Source organism: Prionailurus viverrinus, chromosome C1, assembly GCF_022837055.1.
Source record: "Prionailurus viverrinus isolate Anna chromosome C1, UM_Priviv_1.0, whole genome shotgun sequence".
In the NCBI taxonomy this organism is placed as follows: Eukaryota; Metazoa; Chordata; class Mammalia; order Carnivora; family Felidae; genus Prionailurus; species Prionailurus viverrinus.
Genome location: NC_062568.1, coordinates 172,459,903 through 172,484,389, shown reverse-complemented (window position 1 = coordinate 172,484,389; position 24,487 = coordinate 172,459,903). Strand labels below are relative to the sequence as shown.

The 24,487-nt window shown below is 37.0% G+C and overlaps 1 protein-coding gene across 2 annotated transcripts in view; it reads left to right on the top strand.

Moving 5' to 3' along the window:
• The window catches only part of ZFYVE9 (zinc finger FYVE-type containing 9), a 212,817-nt gene that overhangs the window by 90,664 nt on the left and 97,666 nt on the right, over nt 1–24,487 (top strand). For both annotated transcript variants that reach the window (XM_047870988.1, XM_047870987.1), the window contains exons 3-4: nt 2,917–3,025; nt 5,469–7,573. In XM_047870988.1, the coding sequence (XP_047726944.1) occupies nt 2,956–3,025; nt 5,469–7,573 (2,175 nt within the window). In that variant the 5' untranslated portion in view covers nt 2,917–2,955. The remainder of the gene's footprint in view (nt 1–2,916; nt 3,026–5,468; nt 7,574–24,487) is intronic.

Genomic DNA, 24,487 nt, shown 5'->3' with positions numbered 1-24,487 from the left:
AAGTTGTGGTGTTTGTATTTTCATTTTTAAAATAAATACCTAATAGAGGAATTGCTGAATCATATGGCAGTTATATTTTTAATTTTTTGAGGAACCTCCATCCTCTTTTTCATACAGTTTGCATTGCCATCAACAGTGCACAAGGGTCCCCTTTTCTCTTCATCCTTACCAACTCTTGTTATTTCTTGTCTCTTTGATATTAGCCATTCTAACAGGTGTGATTTGGTTGTGGTTTTCATTTGTATTTCTCTGATGATTCATTGTGTTGAGCATCTTTTCATGTGTCTCTTGGCCATATGTGTGTCTTCTTTGAAAAGTGTCTACTCATCTTGTGCCCACTTTTATTTGGGTTGTTTGGGTTTTTTGCCATCAGGTTGTTTGAGTTCTGAATATATTTTGGATATTAACCCTTTATTAGACATACAGTTTGCAAATATTTTCTCCTATTCAGTAGGTTGCTTTTCATTTTGTTGATGGTTTCCACTACTGTGCAGAAGTTTTTTACTTTGATGTAGTTCCACCTGTTTATTTTTGCTTTTCTTGCCTTTGCTTTTGGAGTCAAATCCAAAATATCATCTCCAAGACCAATGTCAAGGAGCTTAACTGCCTGTTTTCTTGTAGGAAGTTTATGGTTTCAGCTCTTATGTTCAAGACTTTAATCCATGTTGAGTTGAATTGATCTTTTTCATAGGACAGAGGCAGAGACAGAACCCGAAACAGGGTCCAGGCTCTGAGCTGTTAGCACAGAGCCTGACACAGGGCTCAAACACGTGAGCCGTGAGATTATGACCTGTGCCAAAGTCGGGCGCTTAACTGACTGAGCCACCCAGGCGCCCCTTGTTGAAATGATCTCTATGTATGGTTTCATTCTTTTGCATGTGCCTGTCCAGCTTTCCTAGCACCATTTATTGAAGAGACTATCCTTTCTTCATTGTATATTCCTGGCTCTTTTGTCATAAATTAATTGACCATATATGTGTGGTTTTATTTCTGGGCTCTCTTTCCTGTTTCATTGATTTATGTGTCTGTTTTTATGCCAACACCATACTGTTTTGATTACTATAGCTTTGTAATATAATTTAAAATCAGGTATTATGAAGGCTCTAGCTTTGTTTTTTTTTCAAGATTGCTTCGGCTATTCAGGGTCTTTTGTGGATTCAAACAAATTGCTGGATGAGAGTGTGTGTGTGTGTGTGTGTGTGTGTGTGTGTATGTATGTATGAGAAATGCCATTGGAATTTTGATAGAGATTGCATTGAATCTATAGTATGGACATCTTAACAATATTAATTTTTCCAATCCATGAGCCTCAGAATATCTTTCCATCTGTTTGTGTCTTCTGATTATTTCATCTGTGTTTTCAGAGTACAGATTTTTCACCTCCTTGGTTAAATTTATTCCTAGAAATTTTATTATTTTTGATGTAATTGTAAATGATACTGTTTGCTTAATTTCTCTTTCTGATTATTTGGGGTTAGTGTATAGAAACCCAACTAAATTTGTATGTTGACTTAAAAAAATTTTTTTTTTAAATTTTAAGTAACTCTACATATGGGGCTTGAACTCATGACCCAGAGATAAGAGTTGCATACTCTCCCTACCTACTGTGCCAGCCAGGCACCCCTTGGGTGTTGACTTTTTAATCTTGCAAAGTTAATGAATTCATTTATTCTAACAGGTTTTTTTTGTGTGGAGTCTTAGAGTGTTCTATATAGAATATGATGTCAGCTTCAAGTACAGACAGTTTCGCTTCTTCTTTTCTGATTCAGATGCTTTTTGTTTTGTTTTCTTCCTAATTGCTCTGGCTAGAAATTCCAGTATTATGTTGAATACAAGTGGTGAGAGTGAGCATCCCACTTGTCTTGTTCTTGATCTTAGAGGAAAGGCTTTCTTTCAGGTTTTCACTGCTGAGTATGATGTCCACTCTGGGCTTGTCATAGATGGCTTTTATTAGGTGTGTTCTTACTCTACCCACTTGATTGACTTGATTGAGGGTTTTTATCACAATTGGGTATTGAATTTTGTCAAATGTTTTTTCTGCATCTATTGAGATGATCGTATGATTTACCCTTCATTTTGTAATGTGGTGTATTACATTGATTCACAGATATTGTGTCCCATCCTTGTGTCCCAGAGTAAATTCCCCTTGATCATGGCATATGGTCTTTTTAATGTATTATTGTATCTGGTTTGCTAATATTTTGTTTTAGAATTTTTGTATATATATTCATCAGTGATACTGTAATTTTCCTTTCTTTTTAATTTAAAAAAAATTTATTTATTTTTGAGAGAGAGACAGAGTGCAAGTGGGGGAGGGGCAGAGAGAGAAGGAGACACAGAATCCGAAGCAGGCTCCAGGCTCCAGGCTCCGAGCTGTCAGCCCCGATATGGGGCTCGAACTCACGAACTGCGAGATCATGACCTGAGTCGAAGTCGCACGCTTAACCGACTGAGCCACCCAGGCACCCCTGTAATTTTCCTTTATTGTAGTGTCCTTGTCTGGTTTTGGTATCAGGGTAATGCTGGCTTTATAAAATGAGTTTAGAAGTGTTCCCCCCATCTTCTGTTGTTTGGAAGAGTTTGGGAAACATTGGTATTAATCCTTTTTTTAATGTTTGGTAGAATTCATCAGTAAAGCCAACTGATCCTGGACTTTTCTTTGTTGGGTGATTTTTAATTACTGATTCAATCTCCTTATTAATAATTGGTCTTCAGATTTTCTGTTTCTTCATGATTCACTCTTGGTAGGTTATATTCATCTAGGACTTTATCTATTTCCTTCAGGTTTTCCAATTTGTGGGTGTATAATTGTTCATAATAGTCTCATGATCATTTGTATTTCTGTTATCAGTTGTAATGTCTATAAATTATATTTTAGTAATTGAAAGTATAATACAAATTTGATCTACTTTCTAGAAAGTTTAAACAAGTCTCTTAAGTGGTGTTTCCTCACCGATGGAGAATTACTTCCAAGCAGAAGCTTACAACCTGGACAAGGTATTAGATGAATTTGAACAAAACGAAGGTGAGAATTTACTTTGGTGAATCTGTTTGAATATATTTATGATATGGAGAATGGGGGATTTTAAGAGTATGTAACACTTAAAAAAAAATAAAACTGGGTAAAGTGGCTTAATGATAATAGTATTATATTTTAATACCCAGAGGAGGAACGAACATTTTTGAGCACTATGTGCCAGACACTATGCTAACGCATTTATATGGACTGTATTATTTAATCTTTAATATAATCCCATGAAAGTAGATTTTATCTATATTTTACAGATGAGAGGCACAGAGAGATTAAGCAACTTCCCCAAAGTTAGTTTGCTGATAAGTGGCAGGATGATAAGTATCCAAGCAGTATGATACTAGAGCCTAAACTCTCTTTATACAACCAATTTATGATCAAGAAAAGCTTTAGAATGTGTGATTGTATTTCTAAACTAAGAAAAATAACTTATTGCCTATTGACTGACCAAAAAAGTAAAGATACATTTTAAACTAATTTTAAAAGATTTATATTTTTAAGTTACTGCCAAAATGGTTAAATAAACTGTCAGCTTAAGATTCACTTTGTTTAGGGAAAACTTTTCTTTAAATTTCCCTCTGAGTATGACTTGAATGGATAAGCCATAATTAAATCGCTATCTTTTACCTCGCCTTCCTTCCTTGGTGTTCTCTGTTTCTAAGGGGAAATGGCATGTAACAAGTTTACAATTTGATATATTTCCATCTGAACTCCATGATTTTAGTAATGATCTCCAAACCTTTACTATATCCAGTGATTCAGGTTGTTCTTTGATAGTAGTTGGGAAGAGAGATTAGTTTTAACTTTACTGCTTTGGGTCTATGATAGAGCAAGCCTTAAAAAGAATATGGGATTATGGGGGTTAGGAAAGAAAACGGAGAAGGAATGATACATGGAATAGCATGCTCTTCTCATATTTTACTGTTGATGACCTGAAGCTACTCCATAGCCATAGGATTCATGTAAATGTAAAAATTAATAATTTGAGATTTTATTGGATCTAGATGGGTTTTATACATACCAAGGCAGAAGGTGTATTTTCCTCTCTGTTTCAATCATTTATATAAATAATTTCTCAATCCTTTCTTTGGTTTGGCCCTCTGTGTATCACAGTTATTTGTCATAAGATATCTACACAGGTGCTACACCTAATCACATGAATAATATACTTCTAGAATACCTTTGACTCTAATAAAACTGTTAGTTCATTACATGATTCTCTTTGTGGCTGATGTAGATTCTAGTAGGGTATTTTGTATATAGTTGATTTTGAATACATTTTCATTGAATCAGTAAAAATTGTCTTTTAGTTCAAAAATACAGCATTTGCTTATAAAAAATAACTCCCTAGAAGGAGAAGAACTTCAGAAGCCACATTCTTGTTTGGAACTATGTTGTTTATTTGTTTTGAGCTATTTTTTTTTTAATTTTAGAATTTTTTAAGTTTGAAAAAATTCTAAAATTAAAAAACTTTTTTTTACATTTTTTTCATGTTTGTTTATTTTTGAGAGAGAGAGAGAGACAGAGCACAAGCAGGGGAAGGACAGAGAGAAAGGGAGACACAGATCCAAAGCAGGCTCCGGCTCCAAGCTATCAGCACAGAGCCCGATGTGGGGCTTGAACTCATGAACTGTGAGACCTGTGCCAAAGTCAGATGCTTAACTGACTGAGACACCCAGGAGCCCCAAAAATTTAAAGTTGCATTAAAACTACAATGTCTAGCCTGGTGTCTTTCAAAGTATATTTTAAATAGAGTGATTTTTCATTTTGTGTTAATTTCCTTCTTTAAATGAAAAATACAGCACACATGGATGGTGATGACACTAGATAATTAACAGTATGCCCATGTGGTAGGTGGTCAAATAATGAAATTTTAATAACTGATCATTCTTGTTTGAATATTAAATATTCTTGTAAGAAGCGGTAATTCTTTTTTATTTCCATGAGCCATCTTGGAAATAATGATTTCTTTTTTTAAAGGAAGCATATGTTACTAAATCTCAAGTCTCTGCTAGCCTACATTTGGTCAACTCAGGATTTAACACTCAGAGGATTCAGGACCATTCTCCACATATTCTGATGTTTTATGGCCTTTCCAATCTGCCCTTTCTAGCTGCTTTTTACTATTTCCTTACCCTAATTCTTTTTCAACCCAAACTGACTTACTTCTTATTGCTCTCTCAGATTGTTGTGTTTGGGGCTATACTTGTTTCCCCTTATGAATGACCTCTTTTCCAAACTGACATGTAATACAGGAATAGTCTTAATAATATTTTTTTGTTCTTAGCTAAAAATTAGAAACTTCGTGTTCTAGAAATATTCTCTTTTTAGATATCCTAGGAATATTTTATTTTCAGAGTATTTGCAAATGTAGTTGATTAACTGAGTCCTAGCTTTTACAGTGTCACCAGCAAACTTATTGTAATTATTTTTTCAGATGAAACAGTTTCTCCTATTTTATTGGATACCAAGTGGAATAAGATTCTAGATTCCCCTTCTCACCGACTATCATTTAACCCTGCATTGGCCAGTGTGAATGAACCTGCAGTTTCTAATGAGTCACAGCCACAATTGAAAGTCTTCTCTCTGGCTCATTCAGCTTCTTTGACCACAGAGGGAGAGGACCATTGTGCAAATGGACAGGAGTATCCTCTGAATCCAGAGATTAACACAATGTGGATTGATGAAAATGCCGTTGCAGAAGATCAGTTAATTAAAAGGAACTGTAATCGAGATGATCAACACAGTGATGTCGAAGTGGGAGAAAAAAAATGTGGAAATCTAGCTTGTCTGCCAGATGAGAAGAATGTTCTTGTTGTAGCCGTCATGCATAATTGTGATAAGAGGACATTACAGAGTGATTTGCAGGATTGTAATAATTACAATAGTCAGTCCCTCATGGATGCTTTTAGCTGTTCACTGGATGACGAAAGCAGACAAACTGATCAATTTAGTTTTAGTATAAATGGGTCCACTGGAAAAGATATGAATTCAGAGAAACAAATGGATCTGTTGAATAGACCAAGTGCAGTGGGGGATTCTGTTAAACATATGTGTACTACTTCATCTGATAATCTAGCCAGTGTCTGTTCCTCCTCACAATTAAAGGATGATGAAAATATAGGTAGAGATCCCTCCATGTCTGTGATTACAAGTTTAACAATTGATTCAGTAATCTCATCCCAGGGAACAGAGGAAGAAGGTTCTGCTGCTAAAAAGCAAGAGAACTGTATACCAGATGAGGTTCTCACTTGCAAAACCAGCTCTGCTAGGACAGATCTAGGGAGTCCAAACTCCTTTTCCCATCTGAGTGAGGGGATTTTGATGACAAAAGAGCCAGCAGAGGAGAGAACAACCGAAGAATCCATCCGACCTGGTTTACCTTTGATTCTCAAAACAGACATGCCTAATGGGTCTGGAAGGGATGATAACTGTGAACAGTTTTCAGATTGCCTTGTGTCCAGTGAAGTTAGAGCTGATGAAAAGGAAGGTTGTGAACATGAAGAAATACTGGACACTACAGAACTTCTTAATATGACAGAGCATTTCTCTGATTCTCAGGAGATGACTAATTGGAAATTGACTAAGCTAAATGATATGAATGACAGCCAAATAAATAAAGAAAATGAGAAGTTTCTGCAGATGAATCAGCCCGAGGACATTTACAGTGATAATGGAGGAGATTGTGATAGAATGGCTGAAGCAGGTCTAGATTTAAAAGGAACTTGCATGAATGAAAGTGAAGGATGTGATTTCTCCACTATGGATACACCAGCAGCAAATTCTGTATCTAATTGTGATTCCTATGGAATGCAGAGCCCAGTTGTTTGTTTTGTTCCAAAGACTTTACCCTCCAAAGAAGATTCAGTAACAGAAGAAAAGGAAATAGAAGAGAGCAAATCAGAATGCTACTCAAATATTTATGAACAGAGAGGAAATGAAGCCACAGAAGGGAGTGGTCTACATTTAAACAGCACTGGTGACCTAATGAAGAAGAATTATTTACACAGTTTCTGTAGCCAAGTTCCATCAGTGCTTGGGCAATCTTCACCTAAGATAGTAGCAAACCTGCAGTCTATCAGTGTTCCTTTTGGTGGTGCAAGACCCAAGCAACCTTCTAATCTTAAACTTCAAATTCCAAAGCCATTGTCTGACCACTTACAAAATGACCTTCCTACAAATAGTGGAAATAATATTAAAAACAAAAATGATGTTCTTGGAAAAGCAAAATTAGGGGAAAATTCAACAACCAATGTATGCAATTCCTCTTTAGGAAACATCACTATTGCTGATACAAATGGGGAACATTTAGAAAGCTACGAGTCTGGGATATCCAGTAGACCGTGCCTTGCATTAGCTCCAGAAAGCCCAGATAATGATCTCAGAGCTGGTCAGTTTGGAATTTCTGCCAGGAAGCCATTTACTACTCTGGGTGAGGTGGCTCCCGTGTGGGTACCAGATTCTCAGGCTCCAAATTGCATGAAATGTGAAGCCAGGTTCACATTCACCAAAAGGAGGCATCATTGCAGAGCATGTGGGAAGGTAAGTTGTATGTGTTTCAGGTCACAAATGTGGCATGCCTATTTTATTAAGCTCAATTAGAAATTAATAAAGACAATATAAGGTGAACATACTTCTGGTTGAGATGACATTATAAATAGCCTGGAACACCCAGTTCTAGTAAATTTCTAAATAAAAAATGACCTCATTGAATCTTAGTATTTATATAATTTTTTTGGTTGCCAAGATTTAAGCTGAATCACTTTTCGTGAACAGATGAGAATTGAGGAAGTGTTAACTTTGTGGTTTCTATATTGATAGATACTTGGTTAATGGAATAGTTTGAAATAAGGAAGTAATTTTTTTGGTTTAAGAAATACTTGTAGTTAACTTCATATTTTTTTAATTTTTGAAAAATTGAGTATTACACTTAAAATCCATCCTAGTTTTTGTTACAGGATTTTGGCCACTCTACTAGACATTCTGGAACTTTTTATACACATATACACATATTTTTGTCTTTTTCCCCCTTTAACTTTGATACAAAATAGAGTTGAGGGCTGCAGATCCTATGACAAGGTTGTAAGAATACTTGGTATTCCTTAGGTCTCCCTAAGTTTCCTCGCTGTAACATATCAACTTCCTGGTTTGTCTTTTTAACAAGAGCTATGAACTAGGAGGAAGGGATTTTATATTTTTAAAAAGACTTTTAGCTTTGTTATTTTATATTTTTAAAAAGACTTTTAGCTTTGTTATTTTTTAACTATACTTTATTAAGCTTTAGTTTTTATAAAAACAAAAGATTAGTAATTTTCATTTGGCTTTGTGAAGATTAAATGAGATTACAGATGTAATAGTAAGTGCTCAGTAATTAATCTCTACTTCCCTTCTTGCCTGATTTATTGGTCTGTTTGTGCTAATTAGGATGCTTTCACCTTCAAGGAACAGGGTATCTGACTCTTTGTGATTTAGACAAAACAGCATTTCATGTAACAGGAAGCCTGAAGATAGAGACTCACTTATGTCTGGGCGTAGAGTGAGGATCTCTAAAGTTTCCTTGGTCTTCCACTCATGATCTCAAGAGAGTGGCATAGCTGTAAGCATCAAGTTCAACCTGGCAGCTTCTCAAGTACAGGGAAATTGGTTGGGGTCAAACGAGCCTATTCTTGCTGCAGTCTCATGAAGGAGGAAAAAATCCCTGGCAACTTCTTTCAGTTTATTGGTCAGGTCTAGACCACAGCTGCAATTTTATACCAATTATTGATAAAGGGGAACAGAATTGATTGGCTAAGATGAATCATGATTCATCCTCTGGGGCTGAGCCCAATGTTGCCTGAACACAAGTGGGATTCTGTTAATATGGAGAAGGAAGAGAATGTTTCCTGGCTGGGCAGTCAGAAAGGGTACAAAAGAACAAAATGATGGGGAGCAGAAAGAAGTTAAAGCTGTTGATTGGGCTACTGGTCTCTGATTATTAAAATTTGAAGAAAATAGTTTGTTTAATTCTTAAATATCTTGTAGTCTGAAATAAACTCAGTAGCCTGAATAATCAGTTTTCTATTAAGGAATTAGAGTTGTCATTTTTATGTAGTTCTGTGTGTCGCTTACTCTGTAGAATACTTTCTGAAAATTTTGCTTTCTTGAGCAAATAATAATGTTCCAGACCAGCATATCCAGATGTAATGAGTAAATAGGTAACTCAGGTGGATTTAGAAAGGAAATGGTGGCAAAATGTTCACAAATTGAAAAATTAGATGGAAGTTTTGCTGAGTGGAATTTATGAATTTAGGAATTCACGTGGATTATGGATTCATATTCTGTTTTTTTCCTTTTTATCTCCAGTTACATCAGAGATGTTCTAGGGATTGATGAGAAATGTTTGTAAAAATCCTTGAACTTCTTGGAAGAAAAGAATTTATAAACAATTGTATACTTTTTCTAGCTACTAATGAGATTATACTGGGGAAATAGCTAGAAAAATACCCCAAACAATGTGATTTTGTAAAATATTGTTCACTGCTGAAAAAAGAAATTTAGTTTGCATACCCGGTAATTTCTCTACTTAATACCTATAGCTTAATACTCTGCTCTTATGAGCATATATTAAGCATCTAATATATCAAAGGTTCTGGGCTAGATATTGGAGATGCAGAGATACAAAAATTGCAATATATGACTTCATTGACCTCATGGAGTTTGTAATCAAGGGCGCTGATTTCAGTAAGTTGAGAGAGGACTATTTGGATTTCCCGGAGTTTAAAAAAATTCTAAAAGAAATTGTGAACCACGGATCTGAGTAGACAGACAAACAGACCATTCTACAACAAAGTATATACATTGTGTTAAAAGCCAATTATATGTGCCTTATATTTGTTCTCATTAATCCTCATTATACCCGTGTAGAATGGGTTGTTAATTTTTCCCTATTTGATAGATTAAGAAGCAGAGGCTCAGAATGGTCAAGGAATATGCCTAGGATCTCATAGCTTGAATATTGCAAGAGCCCTGGTACCCTTTCTTTCAGTCATATCGCTTCCAGCATGTCTCTTCATTTATACTAGTGGTATGAAGAAAATAATCTAGGATCATTGAGGGATAAGAGCTTAATTTTTCTCAGAATGGCAGAGGGAGTCAGGAAAGTCATGTTACAAAATGACTATTTTGAGAGGGCGATATAAAAAAGTAGGTATAATTTATGGGGCAAGGTTCTAAAGTGTGTGAGATAAATGAGATCACATCAGAGTACAGGTGGAAAAGGGAAATAAATTCACAAAAGAATGGGACAAGATAAAAATACACATGATAGAAGGAGTTTAATAGAACATTATGGGAAATTATTTAGCATAGTTTGAAGCTTATGTTCTTTTTTTTAAATTAAAAAATTTTTTTTGAATGTTTATTTATATTTTGAGAGAGACAGAGACAGAATGTGAGCTAGGGAGGGCAGAGAGAGAGGGAGACACAGAATCCGAAGCAGGCTCCAGGCTCTGAGCTGTCAGCACAGAGCCCAATGTGGGGCTTGAACTCATGAACCACGAGATCATGATCTGAGCCCAAGTTGGACGCTTAACTGACTGAGCCACCTAGGTACCCCTATTTTTAAAAAAATTTTTAAATTCTTTTTTTAATGTTTATTCATTCTTGAGAGAGAGAAGGAGAGACAGAACACGAGCAGGGGAGGGGCAGAGAGAGAGAAGGAGACACAGAAACCAGAAGCAGGCTCCAGGCTTCAAGCTGTCAACACAGAGCCCCACGTGGGGCCTGAACTCACAAACCGTGAGATCATGACCTGAGCTGAAGTTGGGACACTTAAGTGACTGAGCCACCCAAGCACCCCTATATTCAATTCTTGATAAGCAGTAGAGTTGTTATAACATTCATCTTGGTTAAATGTAATTAAGTAAAATATAAAATAATTAAACTAGAACTTATGAAAGTGTTAAAATGTTGCAGTTTATTTCTGTATTGCTGTAATGGAGATCAGAGTATCTGGATTCCAGTCTTCATTGTTAATTGGAAAAGTATGTCACACTCTAAGATGCTCAGCAAATATGAGTTTTATGATTTCACACATTAATTTAGACAATTGCTCCATATAGCAGTATAATCCCTACTTCTCCTGTATGATAGATGATAAATTATAGAGTAGAAAGAATACAGAGAACTCTTTCCCCAAAAGGTGCCCTTTAAATTGAAATTATCACCATTATTATAAACCCATATTCATTTCCTGTGGAAATCACTGACTTCAGCAAATAGTGGTTATTCATCCTCTGTCAAGCTCCATTTCCCATTAATGTTTTGACTTTGACTTCAAAGTCCTAAGAAAACATTGAGTTTTATAGTAAAGGAAAGGGGCGCCTGGGTGGCTCTGTCGGTTAAGCGTCCGACTTCGGCTCAGGTCATGATCTCACGGTCCGTGAGTTCCAGCCCCACATCGGGCTCTGTGCTGACAGCTCAGAGCCTGGAACCTGTTTCAGATTCTGTGTTTCCCTCTCTCTCTGCCCCTCCCCTGTTCATGCTCTGTCTCTCTCTGTCTCAAGAATAAATAAACATTAAAAAAAAAAAAAGAGTAAAGGAAAGAGGAGTTTTTAAAGTGAAGAAGAATTTCTAAAAGAAAAAAAAGCTGTTTATCTTCTGTTTGGTCATTTTCAAGGCTTTGTAACACTTTATCATTTATCATCACTGATGTGTCCAATTATTATTTATTTGGTGCCAGCTGGTTAATGACTGCTCTATTTACTATTTAACAGAAGCAGGCGTAAAAATATTTTTTATAAGTATAACTGTTTAACTGACAATTATTACCTGGATATTTTGTATTTGTTTGAGATGATGTGAAAGATGAAAATAGAGTAACATTAAAAAAATTTTTTTTTTTATGTTTATACATTTTTGAGAGAGAGAGAGACATGGAGTGTGAGCAGGGGAGGGGCAGAGAGGGAGGGAGGGAGACACAGAATCTGAAGCAGGCTCTAGGCTTTGAGCTGTCAGCACAGAACCCAACGTGCGGCTGGAACTCATGAGCCCTGGGATCATGACCTGAGCCATGTCGAACGTTTAACCGACTGAGCCACCCAGGCTCAGAGACAGGCGCCCCTAGAATAAGTTCCTTTTAAATCTAGACCTGCTTCAGCCATTCTATCACAATCTCCTCCATTATCACTGTAAATGTCCTCGGGCTGATTCATCTGCAGAAACTTCTCATTTTCTTTATTTATTTGGCTGTCATTCATATCATTTAGCTTAGTCAATTTCCAATTAGTCATCTCCTGAGAATCAGAGAAATGCTCTGTCATATTAAGAAGTTCTGTAGTGTCCAGTATTTCTTGATTTGTGAGATCAAGCCCTGCACTGGGCTCTGTGCTAGCAATGCAGATCCTGTTGGGATTTTCTCTCTCCCTCTCTCTCTTCCCCTCCCCTGCTCTTTGCACTCTCCCTCTCTCAAAATGAATAAACTTAAAAAAAAAAAAAAACGACCAACAACAAAAAAACCCAAATAGACTATTTTTTTAGAGCAGAAAAATTGAACAGAAAGTACAGAGTTCTCACATACCTGTAGTTGACCCCATTATTAGCATCTTGCCACTAGTGCGGTACATTTGTTAAAATTGATGAACCAATGTCAATACATTGTTATTAACTAAAGTCCTATAAAAGAAATATATGCTGTGGTTTACTTTAGGCTTCACTCTTTGTGTTGTACAGTTCTGTGGGTTTTGATAAATGCATGACATGTGTCCTATTATAGTATCCTATAGAGTAATTATACTATCCTAAAAATCCCTTGTGCCCCACTTGTGCGTGCCTTCCTTCCTGCCATCGGAACTGCCAGCAATCACTGATCTGGGTTTTTTTTCTTAATTTTACTTTTTAATGTTTATTTATTTTTGAGAGAGACAGAGAGTGCGAGCAGGGGAGGGGCAGAGAGAGAGAGGGAGACACAGAGTCCGAAGCAGGCTCAAGGCTCTAAGCTGTGAGCATAGAGCCTGACACGGGGCTTGAACCCACGAATCTCAAGATCATGGCCTGAGCCAAAATTGGAATCTTAACTGACTGAGCCACCCAGGCGTCCCTCATTGATCTTTTTACTGTTCCAGTTGCCTTTTCCAGAATGTCTTATAATTGGGATTTATGTAACCTTTTCAGACTGGCTTCTTTCACTTAGTAATATGCATTTACATTTCCTCCATGTCTTTTTTAAAAAATCGAGGTATAATTGACATACAACATGGTGTTAGTTTCAGGTGTATAAGATAATGATTCAATATTTGCATATATTGTGAAATGATCACCACTGTAAGTTGTTAATATCTGTTCCCATACATAGTTACAAGTTTTTGGATGAGAACTTTTTTTAAAGTTTATTTATTTATTTTGAGAGAGAGAACCTGTGTGCATGAACAAGGGAGGGGCAGAGAGAGAGGGAGAGAGAGAGAATCCCAAGCTGGCTCTGCACTGTCAGCATGGAGCCAGACGCTGGGCTCGAACCCATGAACGATGGGATCATGACCTGAGCCAAAATCTAGAGCCAGACACTTAGTTGACTGAGCCACCCAGGTACCCTAAACATTTTTTTAAAATATAATTTATTGTCAAGATGGCTAACATACAGTATATACAGTGTGCTCTTCGTTTTGGGGTAGAGTCCTGTGGTTTATCACTTACATACAACACCCAGTACTCATCCCAGCAGGTGCCCTCCTCAGTGCCCATTACCCATTTTCCCTTCTCCCGCACCAGCAGTTTGTTCTCTGTATTTAATAGTCTCTTACGGTTTGCCTCCCTCCTTCTCTGTAACTTTTTTTCCCCTTCCTTTCATACATGGTCTTCTGTTAAGTTTCTCAAGTTCTACATGAGTGAAAACATACGATATCTTTCTCTGACTGACTTATTTCGCTTAGCCTAATACCCTCCAGTTCCATCCACGTTGTTGCAAATTGCAAGATTTCATTCTTTTTCATTGCTGAGTAGTATTCCATTGCATATATATACCACATCTTCTTTATCCATTCATCAATTGACATTTGGAGAGAATGTTAACCAGGGAGGGGGCAGAGGGAGAGAGAGAGAATCTTAAGCAGGTTCCATGCTCAGTGCAGATCTTGACAATCCTGTTGATCCCAAACCCTGGGATCATGACCTGAGCTGAAATCAAGAGTTAGACATTTAACTGACAGCACCCCCAGGTACCCCAGAAATATTTTATTTATTTATTTTTAGATTTTTTTTTAAATGTTTATTTTTGAGAGAGAGAAAGACACAGTGCAAACAGGGACAGGCAGAGAGAGAGACACACACACACAGAATCTGAAGCAGGCTCCAGGCTCTGAGCTGTTGGCACAGAGCCCAACACAGGGCTTGAACTCATGAACCATGAGATCATGACCTGAGCCAAAGTTGGACGCTTAACCAACTAAGCCAGCTAGGCACCCCACCCCAGAAATATTTTAAATTATTCATGTGTTTCTCTTATTTAAGGACAGTTCAACCCAAAACAAGTTTATTTTCCTGATTTCATATTTACTTACCTGTTGATGGAAACCAATCCATAGGACAGTAAGAAATGGCTACTTTAAAAATAGAATATTCCTTGGTAATTCAGTTTTCCTCATACTCTGCCTAAAAACTTGTCTTATTATTCACATTGTGATTTGAACCATTCCAGCATGGTAAAACAGGAAAAACTTTTGGATTAAACTTGGTTTCTAATGAAGTTAGGGCAATATTTTCCATTCACATTCTTCAAAAAATTGTGTTGGCTGAAAGTCCACCTCACCCATGTCATAGCATTTGTCACACAGTACTGTCTCTGTCATTCTCATAGGACTATAAGGATCGTGTTATTGATTCTGATTTATCTTTTGTTCCCAGCATTTAGGCCCCACAGTACCTGTCACTTACAAATTGTTCAGCAAACGTCTGTTAATGAATGAATAAGTGAGTGCCAGATCATTAATTTACTTAAATATTGTGTGCTTGTTATTTGTCTGTCACTATGCTGGGTGCTGAATTTACACTAATGACATTATGATCCCTACCCTTATGTAAAGATTAGTGGGGATAACCAAAAGCAAACAAATGTATAATTACAAATTGTGATAAGGACTATGAAGGAAATGAACAAGGAGGGATAATATAAAAGATGGAGGGGGAAGGGGATCTGGGAAGTCCTCTGAAAAATGACAGTTTATTTTTTATTCTTTATGTTTATTCATTTTTGAGAGAGAGACAGAGGGTGAGCAGGGATGGGCAGAGAGGGAGACACAGAATCCGAAGTAGGCTCCAGACTCTGAGCTGTCAGCACAGAGCCCAGTGCAGGGCTCATACTCGTGAACTGTGAGACCATGACCTGAGCTGATGTCAGACACTTAACCAACTGAGCCACCCAGGAGCCCCAAGAAATGACCGTTTAGATGACACATGACAGTTGAGGAGTCAGCCATTCAAAGTACAGAGAGAAGAATGCTTCAGGAAGAGAGAACAGCATGGGCCAAGGTAGGAAGGCACCTATACAAGAAATTGAAAGGAATCCAGTATGGTTAAAATATAGTAAGGGAAGAGTCCCATAAAAAGAGTGTGGAGAGGAAGTCAGGGAATAGCTCATGTAGTGTTCTGCAGGTCATGTGAAGAATACAGTGGGAAGCCATGGGAATGGACAAGCTTACCTAGGGAAGAGTTTACAGAGGGAAGAAAAGGGGCCCAGGGCTGAGCCATTGAGGTCAAGCAGAGGAAGAAGACCTAATACAAGTGACAGAGAATGCATGGCCAGAGAGTTAGGCAAAAAACCAAGAAAATGTGGTGTCTTGAAACTCAAAAGAAGAATAGTTTGGCAGAGGAGGGGGTTATCACCTATATAAAGTGCTGATGGGAGGTAAATAAGATATGGACAGGAAAGGGACCAATGGACTTGTCTGCATCAGACTCTGATACAAGCAGACTTGGTAGAGCTGTGGATACAGAAGCCAGAATGGGTTGAAAATGGGGAATGGGTTGAATATGGAATGAGAAGTAAGGAAGTGGAGATGGTTTTTTCAAGAAGTTTTGCTGTGAGGGAGAACAGAAAAAAAATTGGAACACTTACTAGGTGAAGATGGTGGTTATAGATGAATTTTTTTTAAAGGATAGGAGATATTTACTATTGTATTTAATGTAATGAATGATTCTATAGACAGGTTGTTTTAGAAGAAAAGGGATCAGAGGAAGAGAAAAACCCTTGAGAAGGCCAAACGGATAAGATTTATGACATGTTTAGGGTTTGGTCTTCAACAGGAGAGAGGAAGAGAAGATGGGGACAGATGAAGATAGGTTTATGGATTTATTGGTGAGAGCATGAAAAAAATTTACATCTGCTTGGCTCATACTTCATATAGAAAATATAAACATCGGGGCATCTGAGTGGCTCAGTAGGTTAATCATCTGACTTTTGGTTTCAACTTAGGTCATGATCTCGTGGTTCATGGGTTCAAGCCCCACATCAGGCTCTGTACTGACAGTGCAAAGCTTGCTTAGGATTCTCTCTCTCTCCCTCTCTCTCTGTGTCCCTCCCCTGCTCAGGCTGTCTCTGTCTCTCTCAAAAATAAATAAACTTAAAAAACAAGAAAATATAAACACAGAGAGAGACGAAATAGGGATAGATGATGAGGGTTTGAGAGGGGAGAGGTAGTTACCTTGGAGTGGGAAAGTAAAACCTAGTTAGAGAATTGAAATTTTGATAGCCTTGTGAAACTAGGTATCAAATTTTCAGTCATTTTATGCTAGTATAGTCCTGACTTCATGGGATAAGGTCAGTATTTGTCTTTGGAGACATTGTGAGCTTGTTGCATTATCTTTGCAATACAAGCAATTATTGGAGAAGCAACAAAAGTTCTATAGGGCTAGTCTATGTTGCCATCTGTCTATCCATTTCCATTTTATTTGTTCTTTCATTGAAGCATTTAGCAAGCATATACTTAATGCTTAGTGTACTATTTTTAACCAAAGAGATGAAAGAAGAAAGTAGAATGGCTGAGCTACTCTATTTAAACATACCACTCATGTTTCCATAGATCACAGAACTTAAATATGTGAAATAAGTAACAATTACAAAGCTGCAAATGCTTTGTGGTGGGAAGCAGATAGATGATGATGGTGGTGGTGGTGGTAGTGGTAGTGAGGATAATGAGATGGCTAATATTTATTGAGTGTTTACTGTGTGCCAGGCACTTTTCTAAATGCTACTTACAGTATCTTATTTAATATGTATAACACCCTAGGGGCACCTAGGTGTCTCAGTTGGTTAAGTGTCTGACTCTTGATTTTGTCTCAGGTCATGATCTTCCGGTTCATGGGTTCAAGCCCCACATCTGGCTGTGCACTGACAGCATGAAGCCTGCTTGGGGCTCTCTCCCTCTCTCTCTGCCCCTCCCTACCTCAAAGTAAATAAATAAACTTAAAATACACACACACACACACACACACACACACACACACACACACACACACCCTACGAAGTAGCTAGTGTTATAATCCACATTTTATAAGTGATGAAATTGCCCTACAAAAATTGAGTAACTTGTTGAGAATCACATAGCCAGTAAGTGGAGTTAGGATTCAAACTTAGGCTCTTTGACTTACAGAGTCCACACTCCAAAGCAGTATGCAGTGGTTTTAGAGGGTCTGGGGGGTGGGGGTGGGGGAACCGAATAAGGGAGTCATAAAGTTGAGGTCCTTAAGTTAGTAAGGGCCACTTTAGGAGCATGTGGACTTAGACCGCAAAGCTCCTAGGCAGCCAGATAAGAGGGAAACAGAAGGTAGATAAGGTTTGTTTAGTACATACTCTGTAATTTGTGTATCATTTTCCTAGTAAACCCATGTGAAAAGTGTGTTATTACTACTTTCCGGTTGAGGAAACTGAGATAGTAGAACTATGAACCAATCAGTGCTTTCTTAGCTATATAACACATGGTCTTTTCCTTTAAATATAGTTGAAAGGATAAAAATGAAATAATTCAATAGGTTTTATGGTGGTTTTTTATATTGTTTCCTCAGCATTTCTTAGAGGAATGTCTGTATTTATACCATGTTTTCAAAGCAAATATATTTATTTCAAAAAGAAAGTTGGAAAATATCTGGTACTTCTTATATTAGATGGCAATTTCTTATTTTAAATAAAATTACGTGTTAAATACTCACAATTTACTTTTAAATAACTTGAGTTACAGTCAATTTGTTTAACATTTGAGAATTTTGGTAGTGAATATAGAATAACCTTCATAGAACCGTGAGTAACAAGCACATTAAGATAACCTGTTGGTTTGGGGGTGCCTGGATGGCTCAGTTGGTTGAACATCTGACTCTTGATTTTGGCTCAGGTCATGATTTCATGGTTCCTGGGATCGAGCCCAATGTCGGGCTACGTGCTGGCAGCGTGAAGCCTGCTTGTTGCTTGGGATTCTCTCTCTGTCCCTCCCCGCTCTTGCATTTGCTGCTCTCTCACCCTCAGAAATATTTTTTTAATCTTTTTTTAAAAAAGATAATATGTTGGTTTATAACTTCAGAGATCAATTTTCTCAAGGTTTATTTTGTCATCTGGTGTGAAAACATGACGACTGGTTGTGCTCCTTGGGAAGCAGAGAAGTAGTAATTTCTCACACTGAGAAAGTTTGTTGAAATATGTGAAGAGCATTTTAAAGAGCAAAAGGATCAATATTTCTCAACACCTAGATTTAGAATAACTCACAGCCATTCACTAGCTTCCTCATGATCTCAGGCAAGGTACTTTGATCATCCGTAGAATGAAGGTGATAATACATAATAAAGATCTGTTGGGAGTGCCAGGGTGGCTCAGTTGGTTAAGCGTCTGGCTCTTGGTTTCGGCTCAAGTTATGATCTCGCAGTTCATGGAATCGAGCCCTGCATTGGGCTCTGTGCTGACAGCGCAGAGCCTGCTTGGGATTCTCTCCTTTTCTCTGTCCCTCCACTGCTGTGTGCTCTCTCTCTCTCTCTCTCTCTCTCTCTCAAAATAAGTAAATAAACTTAAAAAAAATCTGTTGAATGAATTATCAGTTTTAAAAGTAATAAATAATGTTACCTAACACTGTATGTAGTAGATTATCATTAAATTGTAACTTCTTATTTTAATTATGTCTTTATGGAAAATTGGCTGTAGTGTTTTTTTTTTTTAAGTAGGCTCCACGCCCAGCCTGGAGCATATTGTGGGGTTTGAACTCATGACCCTGAAATCAAGGCCTGAGCTGAAATGAAGAGTCAGTTGCTTAATCAACTGAGCCACCCACGTGCCCTGGCTGTAGTTTCTTTATGAAGTATTTTTTTGTTGTTGAGTTGTAGAGTTCTCTATATATTCTGGGCATCAATCCTTTATCAGATATCTGATTTGGAAATATTTTCTTTATAAGTTCTTTTTACTCTGTTGGTAGTGCCTTTGATGCAACAAAGTTTTAAATTTTGATGTTCAACCTGTTTGTTGTTGTTGTTGTTGCTGCTGTCTGTGCCTTTTGTGTCATATCCAAAAAATCATTGCCAAACCAAATGTCATGATCTTTCCCCCTATACTTTCTTCTAAGAGTTTTGTAATTTTAGCCCTTGCATTTAGGTTTTTGATCCACTTTGAGTTAATTTTTGTATATGGTGTAAGGATCCAGTTTCATTCTTTTGAATGTAGATATCCAGTTTCTTCAGCACCATTTGTTCAAAACACTATCCTTTGCCCATTGAACTGTCTTGGCACCCAAGTCAAAATCATTTGACTGTATATATATGTGAGATTGTATTTCTGGGCTCACTGTTTTATTCCATTGTTCTTGATGTCTGTGTTTATACTAATATCACACTGTTTTGGTTACTGTAGCTTTGTAGTAAATTTTGAAACCATGAAGTGAGAATCTTCCAACTTTGTTCTTCTTTGTTAAGATCATTTGACTATTTTGGAGATTCCATATGATACACTATATGTTAACTAACTTGGATTTAAATTAAAAAAAATATTCCATATGAATTTAAGGATGGATTTTTCTATTTCTGTGAAGATTGTTACGACAGAGATAACATTGAATCTGTAGATAATTTTAGGTAGTAGGGACATCTTAACAATAATGTTTTCCAATTCACGAATTGTCTTTCAGTGTATTTATATCTTTTTTTAAAATTTTTATTTATTTTTGAGACAGAGAGACAGAGCATGAGCGGGGGAGGGACAGAGAAAGAGGGAGACACAGAATTTGAAGCAGGCTCCAGGCTCTGAGCTGTCAGCACAGAGCCCGATGCAGGGCTGGAACTCATCAACAGTGAGATCATGACCTGAACCGAAGTCAGATGTTCAACCGACTGAGTCAGCCAGGCGCCCTGTGTCTTCTTTAAAATTTTTTTTCAGCATTCTTTTGTTATTTTCAGTGCATAAGGCTCTTACCTCCTTGGTTAGGTTCATTTCTAAGTATTTTATTTTTACTTATTTTTAATTTTTTCTTAACATTCAGTTTTGAGAGACAGAGAGTGTGAATGGGGGAGGGGCAGAGAGAGAGGGGAGACACAGAATCCCAAGCAGGCTCCAGGCTCTGAGCTGTCAGCACAGAGCCGGACACAGGGCTTGAACTTATGGACCATGAGATCGTTACCTGAGCCGAAGTTGGATGCTTAACCGACTGAGCCACCCAGGTGCCCCAATGTCTAAATATTTTATTCTTGATGCTATTGTAAATGGAATCATTTTCTTAATTTCATTTTCGACTTGTTCATTATTAGTGTATAGAAATACAAATGATTTTTGTGGGTTGACTTTACATCCTGCAAGTTTGCTGAATGTATTAGTTTTTACAATTTTGTGTGTGGAATCTTTAGTGTTTTTTACATATATGATCGTGCCATCTGTGAACAGAGGTAATTTTCTTCATTTCCAATCTGAATGCCTGTTTGTTTACCTTTCCTAATTGCTCTGGCTAAACTCCAAATACTAAGCTTGAATATAAGTGTCAAAATTGTACATCCTTGGATTTTTCCTATCTTAGAGGAAAAGCTTTTAGTCTTTCACTGTTGCATATGATATTAGCTGTGAGTTTTTTAAATGTGGCCTTTTATGTTGAGGTAGTTTCCTTCTATTCTTAGTGTGTTGCATGTTTTTATCACATAAAGATGTTAGATTTTGTTAATGCTTTTTCTGTATCATTGATCATGTGGATTTCTTTCCATTCTATTAATGTGGTATATTACATGATTTTTCCATGTTGAACCATCCTTGCATCCTTGATCATAATCCTTTTAATGTACTGTTAAATTTCGTTTGCCAGTATTTTATTGAGTATTTTTTGCATCAATGTTCATAAAGGATATTGGTCTATAATTTTTTTGTATTGCCTTGTTTGGCTTTGGTATTAGGGTAATGCTGGCTTCATAAAATGAGTTAGGGAGTGTTCCTTCCTTTTCAGCTTTTTGGAAGAGTTTGAGAAGGATTGGTGTTGTTTAAATGTTTGGTAACATTTACCAATCAAGGCCGTTTTATTTGGAGTGTTTCTTTGTTGAAAGGTTTTTGATTACTGATTCAATCTCCTTACTAGTTATAGATATATTTGGATTTGCTATTTCTCCCTGATTCAGTTATGGCAGGTTTTATATTTGTAGGAATTTGTCTATTCATCTAGGTTGGTGGCAGCTTTTGTTTTTTGTTTTTGTTTTTTAATTAATTTCTGCACCCAATGTGATGCTCGAACTCATGATCCCAAGATCAAGAGTTGCATGCTCTACCAACTGAGCCAGTCAGATACCCTGGCCACAATTTTCTTTAAGCCAGAAGAGAATTATTTGAAAAAGGTAGAGTAGGATATTCAATCTTAAATCAGTGCTTCCTTTGACAGAACAAATCAGAAGTTGGTTGTTGGTTACAGAATGTCAGCTGACAAAAGTGTCTTCTGTTAAAACCATCACATTTTCATTATATAAATAGGCAAAGGAGAGGCTTAAGTGGATGAGTAATCACTAGAGAAATATTTAAATTTATTGGCTATTAAGAGGTAGGGATTTTATACCTATGTAGTGAAAAATAGAAAATGTTGATAATACTCATTACAATTTGATGTTAAGTTGAAATCAGCATTTTTAGACATTTAAAATACCATATATATCAATTCTTAGAGCCAATAATTCCTTCTTTGGAAGATAATTCCTAAAGAACAAGAGCTATAAAACAAAAAGATGTTCATTTTAGTGTTACTTTATTTTTTACTTGTTTATTTTTTTAATTTATTTTTTATTTTTTAGAGAGAGACACCAGGGGAGAGGAGCTGAGGGAGGGAGGGAGGGAGAGAGAGAGAGAGAGAGAGAGAGAGAATATCTTAAGCAGGCTCCAGTGTCAGCATGGAGCCCAGTGTGGGACTCAGTCCCATGAACGTGAGATCATGACCTGGGCCAAAATCAAGTGTCGGATGCTCAAATGACTGAGCCACTCAGGCACCCCTAGTGTTACTTTAAATAGCAAGCACATTAGAAATAATTTCTGTCCAAAGCTGGATAATGATAAGTTAAATATGATATATACATTTGACTCAGCCATTAAATATTATTATGATAATGGGGCACCTGAGCGGCTCAGTCGATTAAGCATGCAACTCTTGATTTCACCTCAGCTCATGATACCACAGTTATGGGTTTGAGCCCATGTCAGGCTCTGTGCTGAGTGTGGAGCCTGCTTGGGACTCTTTCTCTCTCTCTCTCTCAAAAAAAGATATTAAAAATATAATATGATAAAGCAGTATGGCAAATGCCTATGATGATCTATGAATAAAATGCAAACTCATAGTTTTGCTTTGTTTATAATTACAAAAGTTATTCTTAGGAATAAAAACGTGTACATAAAGGGAACATGTAAAACTGAAAACATAATTTTAATTGGTGGAATTCTGGGTAATTCTCTTTTTCCTTTTTAATTCCTACAGGGGTTCTTAATATTGATTCAATTAAAAATAATTCAGGGTCTATGAAATAGTCTTCCCAGGAGAAGTCGTATTCAAATCTGATCAATTTCTAGATCTAGCAATCAATTTATAGGAAATACAGAGTTAGACAAATGCATTAAACATCACCACCTAAGAAGGCAGTCAGTGAAATCCATATTGTGGGAAAGTATAGGACAAATGACTCAGTTTTTTCAATAAGGTATTTTTGAAGGAGAACCTATATAATAAAAGAGACTTGAGACATTCACTAATCATAGTATAAAGACCTCTTTGATTTCTGCTTCAAGCATAACATTAAAAAGCTAAACAAAATTAAAAGTTATACAATAATAATACAGCACTGGATATAAGAGAAGAAAGATCTAAAGTCAATCGTCTAGACTTCCACCTTACTAAACTAGAATACAATGCGAGATGTTGATAATGGCAGAGGCTAGTAATGTGTGGGGACAGGGGTGTATGGAATGCCCTATAACTTCTGCTTAATTTTGTCGTGAACCTAAAACTACTCTAAAAAATAGTCTATTAAAAATTTGTCTACTAAAAATGTTAACATTATTCAGATATTTGATATTAAGAAATTATTAATATTTTAAGATGTGATAATGGTACTGTTCTGTTAAAATAGTCCCTGTGTTTCAGAGATTTATACTGAAATATTTGAAGATGAAATGATATTTGGGGTGCCTAGCTGGCTCAGTTGGTAGAGCATGGGACTCTTGATCTCAGGGTTGTGAGTTCAAGCCCCAGGTTGAGTGTGGAGCCTACATAAAGGTATTAAAAAAAAAGTGAAATGGTATCTGAGATTTATTTTTAAATGATTAAATAAGGGAGAAGTAGGTGAGGATTAACTTTAATAATTGTTTCACCTGAGCACTGGCAATTAAGGGTTTGTTATGCTGTTATGTCTACTTTTATATGATTGAAAATTTCTGTACCAAAAAGTTTTAAAAATGCAGAATGGCCAGAATATGGTTTAAAAAGAAGGGATATGTTTTGGGGTGCCTGGGTGGCTCAGTGGTTCTGTCTGACTTTGGCTCAGGTGATGATCTCACAGTTCATGGGTTTTAGCCCCTCTTTGGGCTCTGTGTTGACAGCTCAGAGCCTGGAGCCTGCTTTGGATTCTGTCTTCTCCTCTCTCTCTGCCCCTCCCCTGCTTGCACTCTGTTTCTCTTTGTCTCAAAAAATGAATAAAACATTAAAAAGAAAAAGGGGGAATATGGTTTAATTGCTTGCCTTTTACAGATTAGCACTTATAAACCTATACGTAAAACTTAACAGACAATGTGTGTTATTTAAAAGATAACAGGATAGGGGCGCCTGGGTGGCTCAGTCATTTGGGCAGCCGACTTCGGCTCAAGTCATGATCTCACGGTCCGTGAGTTCGAGCCCCGCGTCGGGCTCTGTGCTGACAGCTCAGAGCCTGGAGCCTGTTTCAGATTCTGTGTCTCCCTCTCTCTCTGACCCTCCCCCGTTCATGCTCTGTCTCTCTCTGTCTCAAAAATAAACGTTA